Consider the following 22,006-nt stretch of genomic DNA (forward strand, 5'->3'; position numbering starts at 1 on the left):
CCCAGGGTGGGGGGGGGGGGGGGGGGGGGGGGGGGGGGGGGGGGGTGGAGCTGGTCAGTCCAGTAGGATCATCTTTGTAGGAGGGGATGGACTTGGTATGAAACTGGGTTAGGATAGATGGTGTTGCGTCAGGGATCTTTTGCAATAATCAGAAGTTCATTTGAGTATTTGTTTGTTATAAAATAAAATTCTTCAATAAAAGTATTTAAAAATAGATTTTGAACACTGTCACCCCTCGATGCGAGTTTTCAGTGTACCTTGTAGTACAGGTTAAGTACCAGTGCCAAACGTGTTTATCTTTTAAAGCTGCAGACGTGTCGAGACTTGTTGCAGGATGATCCCCGGCAGAGGCCTAGTGCTGAAGAGATCCTTCACAGCAAGGATATGGGCCTACTACCTGAGGAGAGGAGGAGGCTGGAAGAAATACTGAATCAAACCCTCTCATCACCCGATAAAGACACACACCGAGAAACCATTAAGTTGATTTTTGAACGGCTTGTTGGAAAGGTCACCGAGGATCAAGAATCTGCTCACTATCGTGCGCCTCGTGAGGTATCTTCAGTAACTTAAGCAAGGAATGTTAACAATACAAAAGTGAAGAAATGTTTATATCTTGCGAATTAGAGAAATTACAGTACAGAAGAAGGGCATTTGATTTGTCATGCCTGGGTTGATGCTAACTCTTTATCTGCAGCTATCTAATCCCATTTCCTTCCCTTTGCATGTAATGCATTTTTGTTTAATATATTTTAAAAGATGAGAGTCTAAACAGTTTGGTTGAGAGCTTTCATTATGCGTCAGTTCTAACCTACTCGGCCTTCAGGAAGCCAACAGAATTCTGGTGCAAAGCAAGTTTTATATCCAGCCTGATTTTACTCTCCATTGAAGTTAATATCAAGCGGGGTGTAATCCAGCATTCTGCCCAATCCAGTGGGTTCCTGCCTGTCGAATTAGGTTAAAATTACCCTCCTCTTGAAATTGATGATAAACCCCAGCTATTGTAATACCACCAGTGAATGCCCTTAATTTGCATATTAAAACAGATAAAACTGCCTGAAATCATAATATTGACACATTTCCTTGCAATGGGTGAGCTTCTGTAAGGAATGCAGCAGTGAGATTTGTTGGTAGGGTGGAATTCAGAGTAGAAATATTTATGCTTGTGCCCTATTTCTCGCTTCAGATCATGGACCTGGCCTTTACCATATCGTCATCCAGATTATGGCAAAAAGTTGAAAAAGAATTTAGGCGGATATTTCAAAAGCATGGTATGTGGTTTTATACAGGTACTGTTCCAGTTAAACGTGCAGCATCTTTGGCCAAAGTGTTTGGCAAACCTTTTTTTTTTGGACAGGCGGTGTTGGTTGGTGGGGAGTGGTTTCAGATGAGAGGAGAGCAGCACATTATTCTTGTTAACAATGACTGTGTGTGACTCAACCCAGAGCATTTAGACGCAATTTATGTCCTCACATTGTCTAAATGCAAAGAAGGAAAGTTTACCGAGCACTTATTCATGAAGACATTGACCTTCATTTTGTACGTTTGTGGTGTGCCTTTCATCCATGCAGAATCAATAATGAGTAAAGGCAGTGTTCAGTTGATTGTGACAACCGAGTCTGTCAGTGCTTGCTGCTCAGTCTGAAAGCTCAGCTCTTGGAAAGAAGTGGTCGTAAATTAAAAATTAAGAAACATAAAAAGCAAACAGGGAGAATATATGACCGGGATGATTGAATACAAAATGACAATACTGTGATATAAAACCTTGATTAGAGCTGATTTCATAATACTTTATCCAGTCTTGATTGCCTCACATGGTTGGAGCTCTGGGAAAAGTTCAGAGGAGGGCCACTAGATTGATACCCAAAATACAGGTCCTTAGTTATTACAATAGGCTTAGAGATCTGAGTTATGAGTGGAGTGATGTGACCATCAATTCACTCAAGACAAGAGTAGAAATAAACTGTGGCTTTAATCAACTAGAACAGTGCCTGCCTGCGACTGATCTAACACTGAGAGCCGCCTACAGGCCGACTGCCCTTTATACCTCCTTTCAAGGGGAGGAGCCATGGGCGGAGCCCATAAAGGCCCCAACATGTTACCTTATGGATAATGCCAAACAATGGCCCATAGGTGGAGCCCACAAGGACAATAGCATAGCACAGATACAAATGGTGGATTATTAATATAATACATTCACCCCCTGTTAAAGAAATGAAGTCCGGCGGGGGTGACGGGTTCATATGTTCAGCCGGTCCGGCACACGGATTGTGTGCTGTGATCGCTGAAGCTCTGGCGTTGTTGCTGGCCCGGGTGTCAAACTCGTCCGTGCTGGCATCGGTAGTGAGGGCGCCGGTGCGGGTACAGACGTGGACTCCGGAAGCGTCTCTTCTGGAGCTTCATTCCTGTGGATCGGTGAAGGGGAGGATGGCGGGCGGGAGGAGGTACGAGAGCCATATAGTGGCCGGGGTGCTGGTCATGGTAGGTTGGGTGGGATAGGGTGGAGTGGCGGTGGTGGTGGTGGAACCGGCGGGTGCCAGGTCCTGGAGGGAGACCATATCCTGTCGAACATCGGGGTGTTCGATATAAGCGTACTGGGGGTTGGAGTGTAGGAGCTGGACCCTCTCTACCAGGGGGTCGGACTTATGGCTCCTGACGTGTTTTCTGAGTAGGACGGGCCCCGGTGTCTTCAGCCAGGATGGAAGCGACGCCCCTGAGGTGGACCTCCTGGGGAAAGCGAATAGGCAGTCATGAGGGGTCTTGTTTGTGGCCGTGCAAAGTAGGGACCTAATGGAGTGAAGCGCATCGGGGAGGACCTCCTGCCAGTGAGAAACTGGGAGATTCCTAGACCGTAGGGTCAGTAGGACGGTCTTCCAGACCGTCGCGTTCTCCCTCTCCACCTGCCCGTTTCCCCTGGGGTTATAACTGGTAGTCCTGCTCGAGGTGATGCCCTTGCTGGGCAGATACTGACGCAGTTCGTCGCGCATGAACGACGTGCCCCGGTCACTGTGGACATAATTGGGGAAACCAAACAGGGTGAAGACACTATGTAGTAATGGCGGTGGCCGTGGTCATGTCGGGGCAAGGGATTGCAAAGGGGAAGCGGGAGAACTCATCAATAATGTTGAGAAAATATGTATTGCAGTTGTTGGATGGGAGGGGCCCTTTGAAATCGATACTGAGGCGCTCAAAAGGGCCGGGATGCCTTCACCAGGTGGGCCTTATCTGGTCGATAGAAGTGCGGCTTACACTCCGCATAGATTTGGCAGTCCCTGGTCATAGCTCTGACCTCCTCGGTGGAGGTAGGGCAGGTTGCGGGCCTTGATGTAGTGGATAAGCCGGGTGACCCCTGGGTGGCAGAGGTCATCGTGGATAGCATGTAGTCTGTCATCTTGCAAGCTGGCGCATGTGCCGCGGGACAGGGCATCTGGGGGTTCGTTGAGCTTCCCAGGACGATATACTATATCGAAATTATAGGTGGAGAGTTCGATCCTCTACCTCAAGACCTTATTGTTCTTGATTTTGCCCCGCTGGATATTATCAAACATAAAGGCTACCGATCGTTGGTTGGTGACGAGGGTAAACCTCCTACCAGCGAGGTAGTGCCTCCAGTGCCGTACGGCTTTCATGATGGATTGGGCCTCCTTTTCGACTGAGGAGTGCCGAATTTCGGAGGTGGTGAGGGTGCGCGAGAAAAACGCTACTGGTCTGCCTGCTTGATTGAGGGTAGCGGCGAGAGCGACCTCTGATGCGTCGCTCTCCACCTGGAAGGGGACGGACTCGTCCACCGCGCGCATCGCGGCTTTGGCGATGTCCGCCTTGATGCAGCTGAAGGCCTGGCGGGCCTCAGCCGCCAGTGGGAAGATGGTGGCCTTGATTAGTGGGCGGGCTTTGTCCGCATAGTTGGGGACCCACTGGGCATAATATGAAAAGAAAAGAACCCTTTTCAGGGCTTTGGGGCAGTGGGGGAGGGGGAGTTGCAGGAGTGGGTGCATATGGTCGGGGTCGGGTCCTAGAATCCCGTTTTCCACAACGTAGCCGAGGATCGCTAGTCTGGTTGTGCGGAAAACGGTTAAGGGTTTGGGCGGTTTGGAGAAATCTGTGGAGGTTGGCATCGTGGTCCTGCTGATCATGGCCGCAGATGGTGACATTGTCCAAGTACGGAAATGTGGCCCGCAGCCCGTACTGGTCCACCATTCGGTCCATTGTACTTTGGAACACCGAGACCCCGTTCGTGACGCCAAAGGGGACCCGGAGGAAGTGGAAAAGCCGACCGTCTGCCTCAAAAGCCGTGTAGTGGCGGTCCACCGGGCGGATTGTGAGCTGGTGGTATGCAGACTTCAGATCCACCGTGGAGAGGGGACCTTGGGTAGGGTCCTCTTTCCAAGAGCCGGTGCAGACCCGTTGGGCCGAATGGCCTCCTTCTGCACTGTAAATTCTATGATCTATGATCTGAGAACACCCGGTAGTGTGCGATCTGGTTCACCATGTCTGCAATCCGGGGAAGGGGATACGCATCGAGTTGCGTGTACCGGTTTATGGTTTGGCTGTAATCTACAACCATCCGGTTCTTTTCCCCGGTCTTGACGACCACCACCTGAGCTCTCCAGGGGCTATTGCTGGCCTCGATGACTCCCTCCCACAAGAGTCGCTGGACCTCGTACCTGATGAAAGTCCTGTCCTGTATGCTATACCGCCTGCTTCTGGTGGCGACTGGTTTGCAGTCGGCGATGTGGTTTGCGAAGAGTGGGGGAGGGTCGACCTTTAAGGTCGCGAGGCTACATACGGTGAGTGGGGGTAGGGGCTCCCGAATTTCAGGGTTAGGCTCCTGAGGTTGCATTGGAAATCTAGTCCCAATAGGAAAGGAGCGCAGAGGTCTGGGAGTACGTATAATTTAAAATTGGCATACTCAGCGCCCTGTATTGCTAGGGTTGCGGTAGTGCACCCTCGGATTTGCATCGAGTGCGACCCAGAGGCGAGGGAGATAGTTTGGTGCGCCGGGAAAATTGGGAGCGAGCACCGTCTTACCATGTCTGGATGAATGAAGCTCTCTGTGCTCCCGGAGTCGAAGAGGCAAGGCGTTTCGTACCCGTTTACCCGGACAGCCATCATGGAACTCCGGAGGTGTTTGAATCGCGACTGGTCCAGAGTGACCGCGCTGAGTTGCGGGTAGCTGGCGTGGTCGGAGGCGCTGGGGCGTTTCCACGATGGCTGCTCTTGTTGGTTGCACATGTTGAGCGGCGTAGCAGATGGCGGCCCCCATTCGTCGAGCGTGTCGGGCGGTGAGGAAAATGGCTTCCAAGATGGCGGCCCCCATGGATCGCACGTGGCCGGCCGCGTGGGGGAGGCTGGCTAAGATGGCGGCCCCCGTGAGTCGCACGTGCTGTGTGGGCTGGAAGATGGCTGCCCCTACGGATAGCACGAGGCTGATGACGCGTCTACAGGGGGTGGAGTCGGCAGACACGCTGCCACACTGCGGGGTCTGTGGGTCTGAGGATCGGGCCTGTGAGTTAGAGTTCTTGCACCTGGCCAGGCAAACTTTGGCAAAATGTCCTTTTCTCCCACAGCTGCTACAGTTCTCGTTACGGGCCGGGCAGTGCTGCCGGGGGTGTTGGGACTGGCCGCAGAAATAGCAGGGTAGCCCCCCATGGCGGGCGGGCAGCTGCGCGGCACAGGCCTGGGGTAGTCTTTGGTCGGGGATCCACGACAGGGTCGCGTGGTCAGCCAGGAACACGTTAAGGCTCTGGAATGCTACTTCCAGAGAGGAGGCGAACTTTACCGTCTGATCCAGGTCCAGGGCCCCTTTTTCGAGTAGGCGCTGTCTCACGTAGTTGGACCGGACTCCTGCCACGTAGACGTCTCAGACGGCGAGGTCCATATGTTGAGTGGCCGTAATGGCCTGGTAGTTGCAGCTGCGGACGTGGACTTTGAGGTCGCGTAGGTAGTCTTCTAGCGATTCCCCGGGACGCTGGCGGCGAGTGGTGAGGATGTGTCGCGCGTATAGCTCGTTTACGGGCCTTACAGAGAGGCGCACGAGTATCGCGAGGGCGTCTGCGTAGGAGGAGGCCTCCTCGAGTTGAACAGCGATTCGATGGCTCAACCGTGCGTGGAGGAGGCTCGGCTTCTGTTCGTCGGTGACAGAAGGCGTGGAGGCGGCGGCGAGATAGGCCTTGAAACAGCGGAGCCAGAGCAAAAAAATGTATTTCGCCTCCGCGGCCTGCGGATCGAGTTCCAGTCGGTCAGGTTTGAGGGCCTATTCCATAGTTGCGTTGTAGTTGATTAAATTGATGCGACCATCAATTCACTCGAGCCAAGAATAGAAATAAACTGTAGCTTTAATCAACTTGAACAGTGCCTGCCTGCGACTGATCTAACACTGAGAGCCGCCTACAGGTCGACTGCTCTTTATACCTCCCTTCAAGGGGAGGAGCCATGGGCGGAGCCCATACAGGCCCCAACATGTTACCTTATGGATAATGCCATACAATGGCTCATAGGTGGAGCCCACAAGAGCAACAGCATAACACAGATACAAATGGTGGATTATTAATATAATACATTCACCACATGGAGGTAACTTTAGAAAGGCATAGACCTCAAGGAGATGGGAAGCATCTGTTTAAAGTGATGGGAATATTAGGTTTGGTTCACATGGATTAACTATTTGAGTTTAGATAGGGAGGGCCTGTGTGGCCTGAATATATTGCACAAGTGTAGAACTGTATCAGATGCCAGGAGGTATTTTGTTTTTCCTGTGGATCAGGTTTTTGGCTGATACACTGAGCTACATCCGAAGGTTCACTGCTCCTTCAAAAGGCAGCTGGATGAGTTCCTGACCGCGGTCAATATCGCTGTGTGGGAGATTGGCGAATGGGTCATCCAATTACTTTGGTCTTTTGGAGTTTGTTTATTTTAAATCAGAGAGCAATTTCCCAGAATTCTGTTCCAGGTTTAGAGGTTTTTTAATGCGTATGTGTGTGTTTATTGTGGTGTGTGTTTGTATGTCGTGTGTGTGTGGTGCGTGCATGTGTATAGTCCAGAACAGACCAAGGTAAGTATTTCAGAAGAAGATAACTTCAAGCCTGTCTTGCCCTGATCTTTCCTTTCCCTCCCCCCCCCTGGCATCTATTTGGGAAACCATACCCTCCTCCTTCCTAGCATTTGTCTCAGGGCATGTTCCCTCGGGTCCACAGAGGCAACCTGATCTGACCTCCATTCCTGTTGCTGCCCGCCAGCCTTAACGTTGTTCCCCACTGACCTTACATCACTCCCCACTGTGAGAGGAACACCAATGCCAATTATTCAAAGATGGTCCTTGAACTGGAATCAGGCAGGGCCACACTACCAAGATGGTGCTGTTTGCTTGGGAATCTTCCATTCACTGTGTCCATAAGACCATAAGACATAGAGGAAGAATTAGGCCATTTGGCCCATCGAGTCTGCTCCGCCATTCAATCATGGCTGATATTTTTCTCATCCCCATTCTCCTGCCTTCTACCCATAATCCCTGATCTCTTTACTGATCAAAAACCTATCTATCTCTGTCTTAAAGACATTCAGTGATTTGGCCTTCCCAGCCTTCTGCGGCAAAGAGTTCCACAGATTCACCACCCTCTGGCTGTAGAAATTCCTCCTCATCTCAGTTTTAAAGGATCGTCACTTTAGTCTGAGATTGTGTCCTCTGGTTCTAGCTTTCCTACAAGTGGAAACATCCTCTCCACGTCCACTCTATCCTGGCCAACAGGCCACGCAGTATCCTGTAAGTTTCAATTCAACCGCCCCTCATCCTTCTAAATTCCAAAGAGTACAGACCCAGAGTCCTCAACCGTTCCACATACGACAAGCGCTTCATTCCAGGGATAATTCTTGTGAACCTCCTCTGGACCCTTTTCAAGGCCAGCACATCCTTCCTTAGATACAGGGCCCAAAACTGTTCACAATACACTAAATGGGGTCTGACCAGAGCCTTATACAGCCTCAGAGGTACATCCCTGGTCTTGTATTCTAGCCCTCTCGACATGAATGCTAACATTGCATTTGCCTTCTTAACTGCCGACTGAACCTACACGTTAACCTTGAGAGAATCGTGAACAATATACTTAATGATCTGGAGGAAGGAACTGATGGCACTGTTGCTAGGTTTGCAGATGATACAAAGATCTGTAGAGGGGCAGGTAGTATTGAATATCATAGAATATCATAGAATTTACAGTGCAGAAGGAGGCCATTCGGCCTATCGAGTCTGCACCAGCTCTTGGAAAGAGCACCCTACCCAAAGTCAACACCTCCACCCTATCCCCATAACCCAGTAACCCAACCCACCACGAAGGGCAATTTTGGACACTAAGGACAATTTAGCAAGGCCAATCCACCTAACCTGCACATCTTTGGACTGTGGGAGGAAACCGGAGCACCCGGAGGAAACCCACGCACACACGAGGAGGATGTGCAGACTCCGCACAGACAGTGACCCAAGCTGGGAATCGAACCTGGGACCCTGGAGCTGTGAAGCAATTGTGCTATCCACAATGCTACCGTGCTGCCCACTCCTCCCTCCCTTGAGGAAGCAGGCGGGCTGCAGAAGGACGTGGACAGGCTAGGATAGTGGGCAAAGAAGTGGCAGATGGAATACAATGTGGAAAAGTGTGAGGTTATGCACTTTGGTAGAAGAAATGGAGGCATAGACTATTTTATAAATGGGAATATGCTTAGGAAATCAGAAGCACAAAGGGACTTGGGAGTCCTTGTTTACGATTCTCTTCAGGTTAACATGCAGGTTCAGTCGGCAGTTAGGAAGGCAAATGCGATGTTAGCATTCATGTCGAGAGGGCTAGAGTACAAGACCAGGGATGTACTTCTGGGCACCCCTGCCTCTCCACCTCCCCACAATTTCTAATTAACCTTTCTCATTTCAAATTCAATCATTTCAATTTGGATGACAGAGTGTGTGTACTCTGAATGCTTCAGTGGACTGATAATCACAGTGATTTATGCCAGTAACTCTGAGGATGGTTCTACTTTGTGGAGCTAGACCACTTGACAAATGTTTTACTTTGATTAAAATAACAGCATTCAGCTAGGTAAGTGAAATGATTGAGTGCTGTAACATTCTGCAGAAATGAGGAGGGTCACGTGCATTGCTATTTACCTTACATTTAGAAACTGAACGGTGATTCTCCCAGAGAGGTGGTTTGTACTGTACACAAATGGAGGAAGCCATGTGTCATGTTTCTTTGTGAAAACACACAGCCAAAAGCCTGTTTATGTGTTATGCTTCTTGTTTTTTCTTGCGATTATTGTAGTCAATGAGGAGTCCCGAAGGGGTGAATCAAAAGTAGTTTATGCCCTACTCACAGCTGGAAAATACAGCAACAATCCAAGTCCCAATCGGGACCATCCTGAGATGTCAGCTCCTTCCTGGGCCAGCTTTTATGTTGGGGAATTAACAAGCCCTGCCTGTCAGTGGGGGAGCTTGTACTCCACGGGCCCCACAGGAAGATCAGTCGGGTTGTCTCTGTGGGTCTCATGGGGGTTATAATATGTGTGTGCGCGCATGTGTGTCTGTGTGCGTCTGTATCTGTGCGTGTCCCACCCACCAAAGTCTGCAAGTCCCTCTATTGTAGAGATGGAGGAGGTTGTCTTCTCTGCTTTGCCCACTGTTGCGCCACCGGCTCTTGTGGGGCTGGGACCAGGGGCATGTAACGTGTCGGGGAACGTTTTTGTGTCGATCGTCTGGGGTGGGGGGTCGATCATCGTTCCCTGGTGAGGCCATCGTCCCAAAACTCGGACTTGGACGCTGAATCATCTGCTTTAACCATCTTGGTGTCGGGGCCCTGAGGGTGTGATGTCCCCAGGCCTCCTTGTGTCGAGCCGACGGGGCTAAAAGATGGTACCTCCGGTGGGGTTTGTCCTGACCCTGCTCCGGAGGTGGCCTTGTGCTTCTGCACCGTCTGTTCTTGTGTTTTTAATGAGTATGATACTGGCCCAGTCTGTTTCACCATCGTCCCTGGAGTCCACCAGGGACTGTTTCCAAATTTTTGGACGTATACTGCGTCCCCGATCGGAGACCTCTGTCTTGCCTCTGTCTACTTCGGTACTGCCTCTGAAGGACTTGCCGCCGTTCTACTTTCCCGCTAATGTTTGGGAACATTAGGCCAAGGCGGGTCCTGAGCCTCCGGCCCATCAACAATTCAGCCGGTGCCACTCTGGTCGTAATGTGTGGTGTGGTCCGGTAGCTGAACAAAAGGCGCATCAGGATCCTGTGGCCTGTTTCCACAAATCTTCTTGAAAGCCTGTACTGCTTGTTCAGTCAGCCATTTGAGAAAGGGTGGTATGGGGTCGTCCGGATGTGCTTCACTCAGTTTTTGAAGTGTGCAAATTCCTTGCTGGTAAACTGGGTAATGTTGCCTGTGAGTAATACCTCTGGGATGCCATGGGTACTAAATGAGAGTGATAGCTTCTCAACATTGTCCTTTGAAGTGGTGGACGGCACTTGATGGATGTCTAGCCATTTGGAATGAGCGTCCGTATCAACAAGAACATTGAGCCTTGAAAAGCCTGACAAAATCTTCATGTAGGCGCACTCGAGGCTTGGCTGGCCGTTCCCATGGGTGGAGGGAGCTTCTGATCCTCCTAGCACGTGGTGCATTGCTGGGTCAGTCACTTGGTCTCGCCATCCAGGCCTGGCCACCATACGTAGCTCTGACTAGCATTTTAATCTTTGACACCCCCAGGTGCCCACCCCCAGGTGGCCATTGTGTAGATTTTGGAGTATGGCCTGTCTGTCCTGGCTTAGGATCACAGTGCGAGCTCTCCATAGGAGGATGCCGTCCTCTATGCTGAGCTCTTGCTGTTTGGTCTCAAAAGTCCACAGCTCTTTCAGCAGTTTCCCTTGCTGTCTTCCGTGTAAGACAACATAGCGTACCTTTGCCAGTACTGGGTCCTTCTGTGTCCAATCGTATACTTGTGCAGCAGTGACTGACAATGTACACATAAGGTCAATACGACCTCGCTAGGCCTTGGTAGAGATGGGGGAGCGCGGGGGCGGGGGCGGCGGCGGGGGGATGACTGGTGTCTGCAACAGGAGCTGGCTCCGAGCGTTCACATTTACAAACTATGCACCTGGGCGATGCTCAAATACACACTTGTATGCCGCTAACAATAGGGTACATCGCTGTATCCGGGCAGATGCTATTGGCGGAATCACCTTCTTCGCTTCAAACAATTCGAGCAATGGCATGTGGTCTGTTATGATGGTGAATCGACACCCGTACACATACTGGTGAAATTTCCTCACCCCAAAGACGACAGCCAGCCCTTCTTTCTCAGTCTGGGCATAGTTGCACTCCGTGATGCATAGGCTATCGGTCTCTCCTGTCTGTCCATGTGGGGGGATACCGCCACCCTGATTCTGTCAGAAGATGCATCACAAGTGACAAAAAAGGGCTTTGAGGAGTTGTAATGGGTTAACAACCCTGATGAACCGTCGCTTCACTCTGGCGAAGGCTTCTTCTTGCAACACTCTGCACCCATTCTTGATGTTTCTTCAGCCACGCATGCAGTGGTGCGAGGATGGTCACCAGGTTAGGGCTAAATGTCCTGTAATAATTCACGAGTCCTAAGAACGACTGCAATTTGGTTGCACTTTCTGGCATGGAGTCTTGTTTGATTGCTCGCATCTCCTTCTCTACTGGTGCAGGCCATCTGGGTCGACAAGGCATCCTATGTACGTGTCCCCTTTGGCGTAGAAAATGTATTTTCCTCTCTTAAGGTGGACTCCTGTCTCGGAAGACTAGGGGAGGACTTCCTTCGTTGCTCAGGTGCTCTTTTCCAGTGGCTCCGGTGACTAGAAGCTCATCCAAGTAGACCGTCGCTTGCCGTAGTCCTCTGAGGATGTCCAAAATGATCTATGGAAAATAGCGCGCATGCTGATGTCACTCCGAATGGCCACCTTGTATATTCATAGTGATCTCTGTGTATACTAATGGTCACAAACTTTCCAGAAACCACATCTAGCTGTAGTTGAAGGTACGCGTGACTCATATCAAGTTCAGAAAAAGAGTATCCTCCAGCCAACTTCACGTAGAGATCTGCTATTCATAGCATCAGGTATCTGCCCAAACGAGAGCTTATTATCCCTGCATAGGTGGGTGGTTTTGTTTGGTTTCAGTATCGGGACTACAGGAGCTGCCCAATCTGCAAATTATACTGTTTGGATGATTCCTAGGCTTTCCAAGTTGTTGAGTTCATCCTCTACCTTTGTCAGTAATGATGTGGAGATGCCGGCGTTGGACTGGGGTGAGCACAGTCTTACAACACCAGGTTAAAGTTCAACAGATTTGTTTCAAACACTAGCTTTCGGAGCACTGCTCCTTTCTCAGGTGAATGTGCCCATTCACCTGAGGAAGGAGCAGTGCTCCGAAAGCTAGTGTTTGAAACAAACCTGTTGTACTTTAACCTGGTGTTGTAAGACTTCTTACTTTGTCAGCAACGCGTAGGGAACTGGGCAGGCTCTGAAGTACTTTGGTTGGACCTCGGGGTTTATGGTTTCTCTGGTCACAGGTGCCGCACCTCCATGGGTCCTCCTCCAGTAGTTCAGGGGAGATGTCTCACATGGCTGCAGCGGCCCTCGGCCAATGGGCTTTGCCGCCAGAGTATTCTGGCGGGGGGGGATGTCTCACTCCAAGGGGGTGCTGCCTGTCTGAATGGGGGGGCATCCTGCGCTACTCACCTCCATCCGTGATGTACCCTGGACCTCCTGGACTCCCTTCTCCATGGTCTCCCATGAGAGGGAGATTGCAATGGCCCATTTTAGGTCCAATGACAGTTCGGCCAACAATTGCCGCTGGGTCGCCATGTTGTTTACACTGCATACAAGGTGGTCTCATAGCACCTTGGATAGGGATGGCCCACAGTCAGTGTTCTGCCAGTTTGTGTAATCGTGCCAGATGTTCAGTTACAGACACTCCCGGGGTTCTCTTTGCCGTATTAAATCGGTATCTTTGGACAATGACTGACAACTTGGGGTCATAGTGTTTTGTCACAAGTGCCACCAATTCCTCAAACGTCTTGGAATTTAGGGCTGCAGGGTAGGTTATGCTCTTTATGATGCTGAAAGTGGTGTACCCACAGGCAGTCAAAAGAATCACCTTCTAGCGGTGTTCCCCAGTAATAGTGTTTGCGCTGAAGAAATAACGCATACGCTCCGCGTACTGAGCCCAGTCTTCCACACTCCCATCAAATACGTCGGGTCTATCGAAGAACGGCACTGTTTGAAACAGTGCAAACTTTGCTCCTTTGTGTTGAGAAGCAGCCATCATCTGAGTCGCTAGCAGCACCGCTTGTAGTTCCATTTTATCCTCATTGCCAATATTGTAGACATTGAGGAGTCCCGAAAAGGTGAGTCAGAAGTTGTTTATTTCCGACTCACAGTTGGAAAATACCGCAACTAAGCAACAGTCCAAGTCCCAGTCAGGACCATCCTGAGATGCCGACTCCTTCCTGGGCCGGCTTTTATCTCGGGGAATTAGCGGGCCCGCTATTGGACCTCCGTCTCTCAACGGGGGAGCTCACACTTCACGAGCCCCACGGGGAGATAATTCGGGTCATCCATGTGGGTCTCGTGGAGGTTATAGCAGTGATGTAAACACTTCTGGTGATGGGGATGTACTGAGCAGTCACACACCGGGTGGCTCTCCACCAGAATACAGTAAAATAGGCACTTTTCAGCCCGTAAATTCTGGCTTATTCAACTCTTAAAACAGAAACGGCAGAGAAGAATAGCAATATGCATGCTAGCAGCAGCTCAAGAGGCCGCAGGGAAGCCAGAAGTGGTGGAAAAGTGCAGGAGCAGCGAACGAGCAAGTGATGGACCCTTGAGCGAGGGATCCCCTGCCACCCATGAGATGGATGACAGACCCCCCCCCGCCCCCAAAGCGGTGGGAACAGAGAGTCCTGGCGCTCCGCCTTGAAACACTCGGCTGGGGAACCGGAGAATCCAGCCCTATATCTCTTGATAGCCTTCTATAAATTTTTACTTAAGGCACTTAGCTAATTCTCTTTTTAACTAACTGATTATAATCAATCCCCTGATGCCTCCCTTGGCAATCGTTCCTTCATCTGTTTAAAAAGTAGTCATATCCAAGTCTGTCCTTTCACACGCTTCTGTGATGTTTGTAGCTGTTTATTCTGTCGCCAAGGGACACCCAGCCATACTTAGGAAGTAGACATGTAACCGATTTCCTTTGTAATGAGTAACGGTGCTGGTGGTGAAGTGAGTGTGAATTATATTTTCTTTTGCACTAGGTGCTTTTCCTGTGGATGTTCCAGAGATTATTCCATTCAGCGTGGGAACATCGTGTCGCTGCGACATCACAACAATGCTAAGCAGTGATGGGTATATTTATGAAATGACCTTGGATCACAAGGTATAGCTGCTTAAAATGTAACATTGTATAATAATATTGTGATACACTGCATTGAAAAGTAAGAATTTGCATCTATATAGTAGCTTCTCTGACCTCGGTATCTCCCAGAGCACTTCTCAGCTTGAGGTACTTTTGAAGTGTAGTCCCCATTATTTTGTTTTATAAATTTAGAGTACCCAATTATTTTTTTTCCAATTAAGAGGCAATTTAGTGTGACCAATCCACCTACTCTGCACATCTTTGGGTTGTGGGGGTGAAACCCACGCAGACGCGGGGAGACAGTGCAAACTCCACACAGACAGTGACCCGGGGCTGGGATCGAACCCGGGTCCTCAGCGACGTAGGTAGTAGTGCTATCCACTGGGCCACCATGCTGCCCATAGTCCCCATTATAATATGCAAGAAGCACCACTGCCATTTTGTCCACAGCAAAGTATTCCACAAAAAACAGCACAACAATGATCGGTTAATTTGTTTTTTAGTGGTTAGTGTGGGTTAAATATTTGGCCAAGGCATTCTGCACTTGCGACCTGTTCTTGCACAAAGTAACTTGATAAAAAGTACAAATCCCTCTGTGGTTACTATTCTGTTTGACTGCAAACATCTCTCTCTGTTTACAGGTACCCTTTGTGCGTTTTGTCCATAAAAACAAAATAAGTGAAATGAAAAGGTGAATGGAGGCCATGTGACCATGTTTTGCAGAAATACAGGAACGTTGGACTACTTTGTGCCATCTTATTCTTTTGTAACAGAAAGATAACCAGAAACAAATTATTCTGCAACTTTGTTGCATTGCAAAATGTTCGTGATTAAGTACATTGGTTACTGAGATGCTAAAAGCTTTTATAAACCTTTTATTTGCCATCTCTAGCAATTATTGTCTGGATACTCCAATCAATGAGTATATGGTCTTGAAGTGGCTGCGAGAATATTTTTGAGTCTGTGCTACGTGCCAACTGTCTTGTTTTGAGAAATGCTTACATTTCCTGACTTTAGGTCAAGTGAGTGTTCTCAGCAATGACGCAGCAAATACTCCATTGATGCAGCCCCTCATTTTAAAAGTAGGGGATATATCAGTGTTCTCGGGTTCCGAAGTGGGTGACTCACCAGGAGAACCCAAAGGTCTTGATGAGTCAGCCAATCTTAACGGAAAGGCTTAATTAACATAAAGATTTTCAGGGTCCCACTCTGTCTCCCTGGTAGATGGGTAGGAGTCGGTATTCAGCAACAAAGGTCCGCAGCCAAAGACCCATGGGCTTGAGGGCAGCTTGGGAGTTCCAAGGCCATCGGAGACAGTGGGAGGCCAAAGTGCTCCTTAGCTTTGGGGAGCACTCCTGTATCTCCTGCTCCACAAGGAGTTCCGACAGAAATATTCTTTAAACACTGATCTTGGCTCCTTGTTGCCAGTTGGTTTACCTTGCCTGGCCACAGCCACTGCAGAATTGCCCCTGGTTTCAGTTTAATATTGTTTTAAATTTTAACTAGGCCCCCATGTGTCTTTAGTAGGACTCTTGTCAGTGACCTGATCCACAATTGTAAAACTAACGGTGGCCAGGAACATGGTGAGTTGGAGCTAAGAGACAACAATTTCAGATTTTAACTCCTCTCACACATCATTCTTGGCAGGCAGGAGGGGTTTAAAATCCTGGCTATAATTCCTGGATTAAGGAGCAGTCTAGTTGTTATTCATTCCTTCATTTTGGCAATAAATATGGTTGTGATAAGGGACATCTCAGATATATGTTAAGAGTGCTATATGAAAATGCAGATTGCTTTGAAAGTTCAATGATGAGAAAAGATATGTATGGTCTGTCCTAAGCATTTTATCATTTGGTCCTAGAGATACTGCATGAAGAAAAGGTTTCTTCCAAATGGGCTTCCTTATCAAATACATTGTGCATTTGATATTGTCGATCTTGAACGGGACTCCATCTTCTCTGTTGCAGAGTTAATTCAAATTGTGTCAGAGATTGTGAACAGGTATCCTTCAGCAGGGGTAAGAATGTGATTTGGCAATCAATTAATTGGAATTAAAAGTTATTCACTGCCCATTGAATATTATTTTACTTTTCATTCAACATTAATTCACTGTCTACTAGTTGCATATCTTGCGGGCATTTTGGATAAATTCCTTGGCTAAACAGAGTTTCCACCTGCACTGGAATTTCCAGAGGATCATCACGCTTCGTTTTGCTATTTTCTCCAGGACTGTTCTGATATCATTAAAAGAACTATGCATATTGATATAGAAACAGAGAATACTGGAAAAACTCAGCAGGTCTGGCAGCATCTCTTGGGAGAGAAACAGTTGACTTTTTGAGTCCAGTGCAGCTCTTCCTCAGTGCTCTTGAGTTTATCCCGCACTTTCTGTTTTTATTTCAGATTTCCAGAATCTGCAGTATTTTGCTTTTATTATTGCATCATGTTGTACATCTTTTTATGATGCCTAATAAAACAGTCCTGAATGCCACCTTCCATTGCCCACCTGCACTTAATGCAGGGCAGCTTTGCACTATCATGAGGCCATGTCTAAAGTGGTAAAACGCAATGCCGCTGCGAAAGCAACACTGAAAGGTCATCCGTGACAAGATGCTATATTGCTGCTGTAATTGTTTCCTGCTAATGTAACTTTTCAAGTCTAAAGAGGGCGTGAATTACCAGGCAAACCAGTTCAACAAACCTTGGGGCTGGGTGATTGCAATTGTCTTGTGCCACAGCTGTAACAAAGTTAGCAGTGTGCTTATTGTCAAATTACGAATGGTGGTATTTCATCAATTTGGTGGCTTACTGAAACAGACCAGAGCAACTTCAGATTAACATGTGCATTAACTGTAAGGCACAGCGTGAATTCAACTCCACATTTTGGGAAATTGTTTTCAAATTTAATGCTGCGGTTTCCTGGTCATGTCCGGTTTGTTGTGACATAGAAAACATTTACTTTGTGTGGAGAGAATTCCAGGGACCCAATATCTAATTACAGCTGCCGGAATGTAATTTTACTAATGCGGACTGCGGAATTCCTCTGAAATGTAACAAGTGTTGCAAGACTTTGAGAAGAAAATGACTGCCAAGGAGCACAGCTTCTATCTGGCTGAGTCTGTTTTAATGATAGTCTGTTGCTCAATGATGTAGAAATCAGAAACTGCTTGCCAGACATTTTAAGCTTCTGGAGAAGTATTGTGAATTTAAACCATTCAATGTTAAATAACCAGCAGGAAAAGGTAAACTCCATTGCCTTTCATATTCCTTTACTTTTAAAACATTCAAGATGGTTAAAGAAAAACACACATTTTCGTACACACTCAATCATAGAAACATCATTTGCAGGAGATTTAGTCCATTGTACTTTACAATTAATTGAATACTGTATTAGCCAATTCCAAATCTCTTCCCGCACTCAGGTATATTTTCGCCTGTTTCCATAGTTAGTAATTCCTGGAAAAGGTAATTAGTCTGTCACTAGGGGCTTATAGCTTGAGGGGTGCCACTCCACATCAAGCATGACTGATCAGGAGTCCTTCCTGCTCTTACTGCCAGCCACTGGCTTGTTGGAAGGATTTGCTGGTTAAAACTCAACCTGTTTGACCTGCGTTTAGAACGCACCTTCCTTAGCCATCAAGTCCTGGTTAAATTGTGACTTTTTTAAAGCACTGGTTATGCTCCATTTAGTGCATTGACTTCTTGGAATGGGGCCAGTGCACATTCACCCAGAATGATTCTGGGGCTAAAAAGATTTCATTATCAGGCATGTGGCATAGACTAGGCCTATATTCCCTTGAGTTTGACAGATGAATTGAGGTGTTCAAGATGATTAGCTGAGTTAATAAAGTTGACAGAAAGAAACTGTTTCCTCTGGTGGAGGAATCAAGAATCAGGGGATATAAAAGATAACAGCGAGGTAATTTAGTTACCTTTAATATATTATTGGAGTCATTCTTAGATGATACTTTGTTTCTCATAACCAGAGTTATAACCTCTTTAATATCTTTCTTGTCTGAACAGAAACAGTATAGGAACCTGATAATTAGTCATACACTGTTGGAAGAAACACTCTTCGCGAACGGAAGTCCAGAATGTGGCTCACAAGATCACTGTACAAAGGTATTAAGTCCATTCAGCCCCCTCGATTCAGTTCCACCATTCAATAAGATAATGGGTAATCTGCCTCCGCTACATTTGTTCCATATCCCTTGGTAATCTTCCTTAATAAAAATCTATCAATGTCTTGAAAAAGATCAATTGACTCAGTGTCCCATGGGCGTCCAGACACCCATTTTCCAGGCTTGCAATACCCTTTGTGAGAAAAAGTGCTTCGTGATTTTGCTCCTGACTGACCTCACTCTGATTTTAAAATTATGCCCTCTTTTGTTCTTGATTTTGCCACTGGAATACTTCTCTCATGTACTGCATGCAAGGCTTTTAGGAATCTGTGGCATGTCAAGCCCAATTTCCAGCCTCTGCAACATGGGATGTATATTCTGTAGCATATTTACCCAGAGTTGAGGGACTTCTTATTTATAAAAATATATATTTTTATTCTCCTTTTTCACATTTTCATCCAAATTTACACCCACCAACAAACAATCAACGGTAACAAATACAATGTCAACCCCCTGGCCAACAATTCCTTCCTCCCACCAACTCCCAAACAACCCTCAACATTTTAAATACAAATATCAAAGAAAATGGATCTGGACTCCACCATCACCCCATACATAGTCAAACCCACTCCCCCCTAATGTTCGATGTCATCCAACTCTTGAAAGTACATACAAAACAAAGCCCATGAATTGCAGAACCCTTCCACCCTTCCCCTCAACTCAGACTTCACTTTCTCAAGTTATAAAAACTCCAACAGATCCCCCGCCATGCCAGGGCACAAGATGGAGAAGATGGCCTCCAACCCAACAGCATCCGCCTTCAGGTGGTCAATGAGGCGCAGGCTAAAACATCTGACTGCACCCGCTTCCAACCGTGGCTGATCCGATACCCCGAATATGGCTTCCAGGGGACCTGGTACCACCTTCGAGATTAACCTGAAGACTTCTCGCCAATACCCCTCCAGCTTTGGACAGGACCAAAACATATGATCGTGATTTGTGGGGGCCCCAGCCCCCAACAACGTTCACAAACATCCTCTACCCCCTCAAAGAGTCGGCTCATCCTCGCCTTTGTGAAGTGCACCTTATACACCATCTTCAGCTGTATCAGCCCCAACCTCGCACACAAAGTTGAAGCATTCACCCTCCGGAGCACCTCGCACCACAACCCCTCCTCCAAGCCCTCTCCCAACACTTCCTCCCACTTTGTCTTAATCCCCTCCAGTGGTGCCTTCTCTTCTCCCAAAATCACCCCATAAATAGCCACCACCATCCCCCCTCTCCACTCCCCCTGTCGTCAGCACCTCCTCCAACAGTAATAATAATAATCTTTATTGTCACAAGTAGGCTTACATTAACACTGCAATGAAGTTACTGTGAAAAGCCCCTAGTCGCCACATTCCGGTGCCTGTTCGAGTACACAGAGGGAGAATACAGAATGTCCAAATCACCTAACAGCATGTCTTTCGGGATTTGTGGGAGGAAACCGGAGCGCCTGGAGGAAACCCACGCAGACACAGGGAGAACATGCAGACTCCGCACAGACAGTGACCCAAGCCAGGAATCAAACCTGGGACCCTGGCGCTGTGAAGCCATAGTGCTAACCACTGTGCTACCATGCTGCCGCACACGGGCACCACCGGAACGCTCTGTATCTCCTTCTTAGTGAAATCTTGGACCTGCACATACCTAAACATTTCCCCCTGCCCACCCCATATTTCGCTCCCAGCTCCTCCAATCCCGCAAACCGCCCCCCCCAGAAACAAATCCTTTCATACCCTGACTCTCTTCTCCAATCTCCGAAAACTCCCATTCCACTTCTCTGGTTCAAATCTATGATTCCCCTGAATCGGCATTTCCCTTGACCCCGCCCCCAGCCTAAAGTGCTGGCGCAACTGCCCCCAGATTTTCAACGCCACTACTCCTACTGGACAGCCGAGTTTTCTCCAGGGCAATCGGGAGTGGCGTTGTTGCCCATGCCCTCAGCCCCGACCCCCTTCATAGACTCTCCTCCACTGCACTATCCCTCTCCACACTTCCGAACTCCTCAACATGACGGCCAAAGGCACAATCGCATGCGCGAACAACAGGGGGGACATAGGACATCCCTGCCTGGTCCCACAGTGCAGAGCAAAATATCGCAAATTCATGTTATTCGTGCGGACACTCACCCTCGGCTCCCTATACAACAGTCTTATCCAATCTACAAATCGTGGCCCAATCCCAAACCGCTCCAGAACCACATCAAATATCCCCACTCTACCCGGTCAAATACCTTCTCGGCATCCAACGCCACAACCACCTCTGTCACCCTCCCCTCCGCCGGTGCCATAACCATGTTCAATACCCTCCTAATATTCAAAAAGAGCTGCCTCCCGTTCTCAAACCCCATCTGATCTTCCCCTATCACCTTCGGGAAGTACTCATCTAACCTACCTTCGCCAACACCTTTGCTTCCACATTCAAAAGTGATATGGGCCTATACGACCCACTCCCCTTTGACGCTGCACCCTTTCCTCCTAATCCACCTTTGCCTTAAACGAGATCACATCCCCGCTCACCACCGCCTTTAGAGCTTCCCAAACCACTGCCTGCGAAACCTTCCCCATACAATTAAACCCCATGTACTCCTCAATTACTTTCCCAATCTTATCACAGAACCCTTGGTCCCCCAACAGCCTCACATCTAATCTCCACCCTGGCCTCTGCACTGCCCCCCTCTCCAACACCATAGCCACCCAAACCAGCGCAAGATCCGATATTGCAATTGCCGAATATTCCTTGACCCCAGCCAGCAGCGCCTTCTCCACCACCAAAAAGTCAATCCTCGAATAAACTTTATGGACCGAGGATAAAAAAGAAAACTCCCGCTCCCTTGGGTGCAGAAACCTCCCAAAGGTCCACCCCTCCCATTTCCGCCAGTTAGTCCAGCCAACGCCTTCGCCCCCCCCAACGGGACAAACGATAGCGGCCATGTCCTGTCCAATCTCAGCTCCTGCACAAAGTTCCAGTCTACACCCACTATCAATTCGTGAGAATCCAATTCGGGAATGGTCCCACATACCTTTACAAATCCTACATCATCCCAGTTGGGACCATACACGCTTACCAGCGCCATTTGCCCCCCACTACAATGCCCCTGTCACTATCACATACCTACATCCCTGGTCCGCAACCACTTTCTCCATCTGGAACCGCACTGTTTTGCTAACCAGGACTGCTACCCCCCGCGCCCTGCCGCCCAATGAAGCACCTGGCCCAGCCCTTCCTAAGCCTAACCTGATCCGTCACGCTGAAGTGAGTTTCCTGCAGAATCGCCACATCGGCCTTCAAACCTTTCAGATGCGCCAGAACCTTGATCTCTTGACTGGGCCTCCCAACCCCCTCACGTTCGACGTAACTATCCTAACTGGGGAGGGTCTCACCTGCCCCTCCCTTCTTATCCACCATCAGCATAACTCTGGGCCCTGCCCCATTAGTCTG

General features: G+C 48.5%; 1 protein-coding gene across 3 annotated transcripts in view; it reads left to right on the plus strand.

Moving 5' to 3' along the window:
* The window catches only part of LOC140426573 (eIF-2-alpha kinase GCN2-like), a 130,208-nt gene that overhangs the window by 56,093 nt on the left and 52,109 nt on the right, over nucleotides 1-22,006 (plus strand). For all 3 annotated transcript variants that reach the window (XR_011948234.1, XM_072511509.1, XM_072511511.1), the window contains exons 13-18: nucleotides 307-552; nucleotides 1,184-1,268; nucleotides 14,302-14,423; nucleotides 15,044-15,093; nucleotides 16,266-16,419; nucleotides 18,426-18,524. Coding sequence is in view for 2 of the 3 variants with exons in the window: in XM_072511509.1 (XP_072367610.1) it covers nucleotides 307-552; nucleotides 1,184-1,268; nucleotides 14,302-14,423; nucleotides 15,044-15,093; nucleotides 16,266-16,419; nucleotides 18,426-18,524 (756 nt within the window). In the remaining variant the exon portion in view is untranslated. The remainder of the gene's footprint in view (nucleotides 1-306; nucleotides 553-1,183; nucleotides 1,269-14,301; nucleotides 14,424-15,043; nucleotides 15,094-16,265; nucleotides 16,420-18,425; nucleotides 18,525-22,006) is intronic.

This window comes from Scyliorhinus torazame, chromosome 7, assembly GCF_047496885.1.
Source record: "Scyliorhinus torazame isolate Kashiwa2021f chromosome 7, sScyTor2.1, whole genome shotgun sequence".
Lineage (NCBI taxonomy): Eukaryota > Metazoa > Chordata > Chondrichthyes > Carcharhiniformes > Scyliorhinidae > Scyliorhinus > Scyliorhinus torazame.